Source organism: Hippocampus comes, unplaced genomic scaffold (assembly GCF_001891065.2).
Source record: "Hippocampus comes isolate QL1 unplaced genomic scaffold, H_comes_QL1_v1.1 scaffold18, whole genome shotgun sequence".
In the NCBI taxonomy this organism is placed as follows: Eukaryota; Metazoa; Chordata; class Actinopteri; order Syngnathiformes; family Syngnathidae; genus Hippocampus; species Hippocampus comes.
In genome coordinates, this window is record NW_017805014.1 from 779281 (window position 1) to 786839 (window position 7559).

Genomic DNA, 7559 nt, shown 5'->3' on the forward strand with positions numbered 1-7559 from the left:
GCGTGTGTGTGTGTAAATATGTTAATTTGATTGGCAGATATGATGGATTATAGCGGCACACGATAACGACAGTGAAACTTCTCTTCAAAGCGCCGGCTCCCAGGCTGTAATTCTGTCTGGCATTCGGATCAATAGTTTTCCAAGTCAAATTTTCCGGCCTTCTACTTTCCCGTGTCACGTTCCGCGTCCTCCTTGAGTTTGACGAGAGTCGGCGGGGGGGATTGGGCTCGCAGTGTTTGTGTTTGAAGGCACGCTGTCATCTCATGTTGCATTTGGTTGTACTCTAAAAACTCTTAAAATGAGCATTCCTGACTCATACCTTGACTCTGACTTGAGGTATGAGCAGTTGATCAGGTCCTCGCAAAAAAAAAATAAAAAAATAAAAAATCACTAACCTAATGCTAACACACAATAAGTATATTAAAATGGCAGAATGTGCTCGCCATCTCCTTTCCCGTAGCCTGCTTCGGCCTTGGAAATGGTGCAGCACCTATCGATTGTTGGAAACGCTTCGGCTAATGCTAGTTGCCTGCAATCAAAAGTTGCGGGAATTTGGAATTTGGTGGGTAGACCAACTTTTGGCGAGGCGCAAGTTTACCTCATTGGAGGCCTTAATTTTTATGGCCAGAATGTGTGTACGTGTGTGTGAAAGCGACCATAAAGTGTGACAGAGACACTATAGTGTGTGTGTGTGTGTGTGTGTGTGTGTGTGTGTGTGTGTGTGTGTGTGTGTGTGTGTGTGTGTGTGTGTGTGAGTGACTGACTGAAAGGAGTGTGTTTGTTGTGAGAAAGAGACTAAGGTGCAGGTGTGTGTGAGAGAGAGTGCAAGAGTGAGACAGAGAGCCAGTTTAAGTCATGTGTGTTTGGGTGCGTGCGTTTTAACCTTAAGGAATCACAGAAAGTATCTGTCGTAAACAGAAAGCAGGACGGGGCGGTAACCGGCGGCAACCATCATCAATCAGTGTAGAGTCATGGCTGCTGGCAAACGGAACGTGAACAGGAAAGGCGCCTTTCCCACGGAGGTGAATGAAAGTTTTTAGTTGACGCAAAGGACACATGCAGACAACGACTGCCCAAAAAGCTCCCCAATCGGTCGTTAGCTTTCTTTAAGTTTTCATGGACGCCATCCGTGCCTTTCCTTTCTCATTCCATCCCTCCATCTTTTTGCGGTGCGGCATCGGCGGCGCGCTCTTCTTCCTCGGCGCTTCCTATCAAGTCTGTTCTTTCTGGATGAGTGGCTTTTATGTGGCGTGCGATAAAGAAGGCGAGCGAGGGATGAAGGGCAGAGCGGGAAGGAGCGGTGGAGGACGGACGGACGGACGGACGGTTGGATGGGAGCTTGGACCATTGAGGTTCGTGATGTCTTCAGTTTTGAACGCTTTTGACGATGAAGTTTGTTTCCCGCGCCTGGAAGGTGTTGAGAAAAAAAAAAAAAGCTTCTTTCTTGTACACTAAGGCTACCTTTTGGAATCACTTCCTATCCCCCCCCCCAAAATGCGACGTGAATGGTTTTCTTTTGGCATCAGGATCTTTTTTTTTTTTTTCCACTCAGTCTCTACTCCCGAATCACTATTTCAAGATTTCTATATAATGGACTGTACAGTTCACTAAAAAAGTCCACCAACAATCTTTATACAGTGATTAGGCCATAAGTAATGAGTCTGCCTGTTAGCATTTAGCATTCAACTAGCTTTTCCTTGGTTTCTCGCCACAGACTCTGACTGTCATTACAGAACTCGCGTGGATCATCACAAACTTGCTGACATGCACACACGCTAATGAAAGCTGGAGAGTGTGTGAGGGAGTGAGGGGTGAATGGTTGGACTTTAAGAACGTATTTAAAAAAAAAAAAAAAATCCAAAGGCCTCTATTGACTTTCCAACAGCTGTGTGTGTGTGTGTGTGTGTGTGTGTGTGTGTGTGTGTGTGTGTGTGTGTGTGTGTGTGTTGTGTTATGCCGCACAAACCAGCATGACGTAGGCTTGAGATCCTTTCGAACTTTATCCCCCCCCCCTCGGGGACCGAGAGCAATTTCGGCGACAGGTTTTCCCACTTTGCTCTTTTGGCTTCTCTTGCCACCTCTCGTCACGATGGTCGAATTTCCCCTCCACTTGATCGTGGCATCGCTCTCTCCCCGCTGCTTGATGTTGTGCAAATCGCGGGCGCTTTATCTTCCGTGAGGTCGCGCTTTATCTACCGTGAGGTAACCACACCCTCCTTTCACGCCCCCCCCCTTCCCGCACTCCCATTCAGTCGCAGCGTCTCGGTGTAATGGGATTACACGGGATTACAAAAAGCAGACGGTCTGTAATCCATACCGCTCAATCCCATTTACGCAGGAGTAATTCCTCCTCGCTGCTGCTTTTAATCTTCTTTCACTCCCACCATCTCCTGGTGTCAATTAGTCTGCTTTCAACCCCCACGGCCAAACATCCAACCTTCAGCAAGTCAAAGGTCAACATGAGCCGTGCTGCTCAACAACATGCGTTCGGAATGGATGTAAAGAGCCTGTTCTTCATTTACGACACATCTGAAGCATCAAATAGAGGAGGGCCTTGATTTATGAACGCCTTGGTTATGTTTATGTGTCAAACTAAACATCAAACAAAGAGAAGTAAACATGCATTCAAAACGACCACATTGTCTATAACATTTCCTATTGTGAGTTGGCATTAAAATACAGACAGGTTGACAAATAGCATCTATGGAGCAGGGTTTTTAATATATTTTAAATACTCACAGGCATGTGTTCTTCATCTTCTGCAAAGAATGACTAATATTACTCCAGTTTACAGTCACTTAGTTGTGAAACTCTTCTAAGTTTATAGCGAATGTTTGTGTTATACTGCCCCAGGTGGCAAAGGTACACACTGCAGGAGTACTTTCGATGTTAGTTTTCTAATCTGCTAATCCTCACGAGGGTCGCGGGCATGCTGAAGCCAATCCCAGCCATCTTCGGGACGTGAAAATTTTTTTTACAGCAATTTAGAGTAGTTGCGAAAGTCTATTTGCTTGTGAGCGTGGTCACGAAACGATGTCATGTCATATCTCAAGGTGCCATTGATCAAGAAAGTTGAGTGATGAGCCTGGCCAGAAAATAAATTAAACTTGTTTGTCAGGGTGTCACGGTACAGAAAATCTGTATAATTGACAGTGTTTGAATGCCCCCCCCAGGCGACCTGGTGGTCCAGTGCGTCAACCTCACAGTGCAGAGGGACCGGGTTCATTTCCGGCTATGGCCTTCCTGTTGAGAGTTTGCATGTTCTCGCCATGGCGGCCTTCCTGTTGAGAGTTTGCATGTTCTCGCCATGCTTGCATGGGTTACTCCAGTTTCCTCCCCCATTCCAAAAACATGCATCACGAGGGTCGCGGGCATGCTGAAGCCAATCCCAGCCATCTTCGGGACGTGAAAATTTTTTTTACAGCAATTTAGAGTAGTTGCGAAAGTCTATTTGCTTGTGAGCGTGGTCTGGCAACCGGTTCAAGGTGTCCCCCACCGACTGCCCGAAGATGGCTGGGATGGGCTCCAGCACCCCCGTGACCTTTGTGAGTAAAAACGGATCGGAAAATGGATGGATGGATGGATGATTGCCCCCCCCCCCAAAAAAAAAAACATTCTTTGAAAACAGTTAAACCTTCAAGTGTTTTCCACGAGAAAGGTGGGATTGCCCCCCGAAAAATAAAAACAAATAAAGAAAATGTAAAAACAGCCCCGAAAAATAAAAATAAAGAAAGAAAATGTAAAAACAAACAAACAAACAAACAGGTGTATCCGCGAGTACCAATCCGCGAGTAGACAGGGTTCTGCTGTACAAACTTTCTTGTACTGTAGCTAAAAGGGTGAGTGTTGTCCAAAGTCCAACCCCTTCCCCTCCTGACCAATCGTAGCTACGGTCCTCCACGGCGTCTTTTATGATTGGTATATCCCCATGTCGCTCTCGTAGCAGGGGCGGGGCTACGTCAGAGCGTGTGCGGCAGTTTGCAAGCAAGTCGTTTGCATTCGAAGAGCGGACGCGGAGGACACAAGGTGTCTTAGGGCTGAGAGTTGACGTGCGGAACGCCAGACCCACGACCATATCAACGAGTGGACAAACCAAAACAGAACACGAGACTCCGGGAGAGTTTCCGGGGCCCCCTCCCCACTTCCAGCATGTCGCTTCCCGGCTCCCCCTCACTCCTCTCGGCGAGCTCGGGCGCCCCAACTCCGGCCTCTCTTTACCGCTCGCCACCGGAGACGGTCCACACTTCGGCGGCTCCCAGCGGAACCTCCAGCCCGGCGCACAGCAACTCCCACCCCCACCCGCACTCGCTGTCCCCGCGGCTTAGCGGCGGCACCGTGCTCGGTGGGTTTCTACCCGCACCGGGAAGCGCGCTGTCCGGTTTAGGCAACGGCGCCGTCGCCCCGCTGGTGTCCGGGCTCGGCGGACTCGGCTCGCTGGGCTCGCCCGCCTTGAGCTCCTCCGGGCCAGGACCGTGCGGCGAATGCAAGCTGGTGGAGGTGCACGGCGTCAAGGTGGCCAGCTTCAGCGTGCACGGCCAGGAGCTGATCTGCCTGCCGCAGGTGTTCGACCTCTTCCTGAAGCACTTGGTGGGCGGCCTGCACACGGTCTACACCAAGCTCAAGAGGCTGGACATTACGCCGGTGGTGTGCACCGTGGAGCAGGTGCGTGTACTGCGGGGACTCGGCGCCATCCAGCCCGGGGTCAACCGATGCAAGCTCATCTCCAGGAAGGACTTCGAGGTCCTGTACCAGGACTGCACCAGCGCCAGGTCTGTGCAAAGTTCGCATTCTAGAATGTTCTAAAACTACTTAAAAGTACTCAACTAAAACTTCGTGAACTTAATTGTGGATTTATTCTAACTTTCAAACTTTATATTGTTGTTTGACTCCCGCCGTCGGGTTGGAAATCCGTCTGAAATATTCATTTGTTCTTTACGTTGCCATCCAGTCCGCCACAATCGCAGCGGTACATGTCAGAGGTAATAATGAATCATGCGAATGCGCATGCAACAACACAGCTGGAGAGCCATTGTTGCTGAACGCACACTCCCCCCCAGCCTTTCAAATCATATTGACATTCCTCCAGTGAACACCCCCTCACCCCCCAAGCTCCCACCCTTCTCTTCAAATCATGTGCTGGGAAAGGGAAAAATTAAAAGAAAGATGAACTCCCACTGGGGCTTCATCTTCTCAGCCATTGAGCGTGCATCTGTGCGAGACAGTCAACACAGGGCAGGTGCACCATTTCAACCAAACTTTGGCAAGGGCACAAAAAATGCAAGTCAGAAGACAGTTGCATATTATTTTATTAACTCATTTGAAGCGGTGGGAGGAAAACGTGCTGTTTTGTCCTTTAACCAGGAACAAGTTTGTGTGTGTGTGTGTGTGTGTGTGTGTGTGTGTGTACCCGCGTGTGCGCGTGCGTCTGAATGGATCGTGAGTGACAGGCGAGGGCTTGCTGATGTCGAAGTGTTATTCTGGGCTCTTCTTATCACGACAGGCTGTTGGAGACGACACACACACACACACACACACACACACACACACACGGCGCACACACGGCGCACATTCAGAAGATGGAGTCGTTTGGGTGTGCTGAAGCATCACGTTCACACACGATTAAAGATTTTATTTTATTTTTTGTAGTCAACTCCAATGCGATGGAAGTCGATTTGAAGTCTATTAATTGATTACGTCATTGATATCGTTCAACATAATACAGCAGCAGCGATTTTGCGCCGCGGGTCGGTTTCGCGTAAAGACAAGCATGGAGATAAATACAAACCAATGAATAGTTTGCATCTTTTGAAGGTAACTGTGCGACCGGTCTTACTTTTGGTAAAATATTTCCACGCGGTTGTTGGGAAAATAATAAAGTTCTCGATAGTGCATTGTTGTTCCCTGTGCATTATTGGACATAACATTTTGCCAATGAAGATGGAGGTTCACTTCATGCTGCGCAAAAAAAAAAAAAAAAGTGCTGAATTTACTCAATTTTTTTTCGTCTACTGGTTTCATTAAATAAAATCATCTGAATTCAAATATACTTTTGAAGTATACTGTACATCTATTTCAAAAATGTATCTGGATCCAGATGATTTCATTTTTCGCAACCACTTGATGAAGTAAAATCGAATAAATTCAACCAACATTTTTTCCAGTGTTGCCCTTGTTCCTGGCCACCAAGGAATCCCGCCGCGGCACCGCTCATATGAATATTTTAAGACTAATGTCAAATCAAATCGCTACAGCTCGCCAGGCTAACCACGACTTTCAAATACAACTAGCTTATGCGTAGTAGTAAGGTGAACTTGTTGGTAGGCATGGGCTGGTTACTGCTTTCAAGGTATATCGTGGGTTTAAAAAGTCATTTTCAGAACTGCTAAAACGTTCCATCGGGAATATGTTTCGCTATCTGAAACGTGACTGTTTGCAATTAGCTATGTGAGTTATCATGTCTGCTATTGGTGAACGAAATACTATAGCCTCACTCCCAAAGCAAATAGCTAGCATTGCTAACTAGCATTGCTAACTAGCATTGCTAACGTTAGTTCATTTCAGCTGTAACGTTACATCACGTTGCGAAGAAAAGCAGAAAAGTGGCTCGTCATTTTCTGAGAAACAAGTGCGTAGACAGTTTGACTTTATTTACGCTTTATTTTGACCTAAGCTATGGTACACGCTAATTGGAAAATCATTTACTCAACCATTTTAAAATATTACGTTTTACAACTGGAATTGCCATACCGTGATACCGTTAAACCGCAATGTTATTGCTCACCCTTGTCATACCGTCAGAATCTCCGACCAAGGGAGTTTACTCGCAAACTAGCTAACTAGCGCAGCGTGCATCAGTTTGTTTTTACTCTGACGTTACTCCAGAAAACGAAGAAAAGCACCGTCGAGACTTGTTTTTTCACAAATGCTTTTACTGTTGTACTACATTGTGATTTTATTTGGAAAAATGCAACTGTTTATTTTCTTTGTACGTTAACTAGTGTACACGCAGTGCTTATAATGGGGAAAAAGTTATTTCACCCAACATTCCAAAATAACACATTTTTAGAGTACTGATTACAGTTGATCACACTCACTAAAGTCCTTTCATAAGCTGGCGGGTTTTCATTCTCTGCCGTGGAGTATTAAGTGGCTTTATTGGAGCACTGTGGATCGCAACGCACACCTCAGCCAAAAGGCAACACAACTGGCCAAGTGTGCACATATATGCGAGTATGTCGAGCACACACTGCGCTATCAGTGTGTGATTCTTGATCAGTTGTCGCAGAGGCTCATCTTGCACGCGTGTATCGTTCACCAGTAGAGGCGCCCTGTCCTCGTGCGGCCGCTTTTACGAGAAACTTCGAAAACATGCTCGGCGAGCAACGGCTCCGACCCGACGGCCGCTCATCCTGATTGCGTCGTTTAACAGCGATGTCAGTTTCTCTCAGGGAGTTCTCGCGAGGCGACCCGGGCAAGAGACACTGAGGGAGGCTGCTCTCTCTCTTTGCCTCTGTGTCATATATGAGAGGAGAGTGGGGAGTCGGAGGGGAGCGGGGGGG

The 7559-nt window shown here is 47.3% G+C and overlaps 1 protein-coding gene across 2 annotated transcripts in view; it reads left to right on the forward strand.

The window, feature by feature from the left end:
• Positions 1-3977: 3977 nt before the first annotated feature.
• The window catches only part of LOC109511915 (dachshund homolog 2-like), a 32306-nt gene continuing 28724 nt past the window's right edge, over positions 3978-7559 (forward strand). For both annotated transcript variants that reach the window (XM_019863298.1, XM_019863299.1), the window contains exon 1: positions 3978-4769. In XM_019863298.1, the coding sequence (XP_019718857.1) occupies positions 4150-4769 (620 nt within the window). In that variant the 5' untranslated portion in view covers positions 3978-4149. The remainder of the gene's footprint in view (positions 4770-7559) is intronic.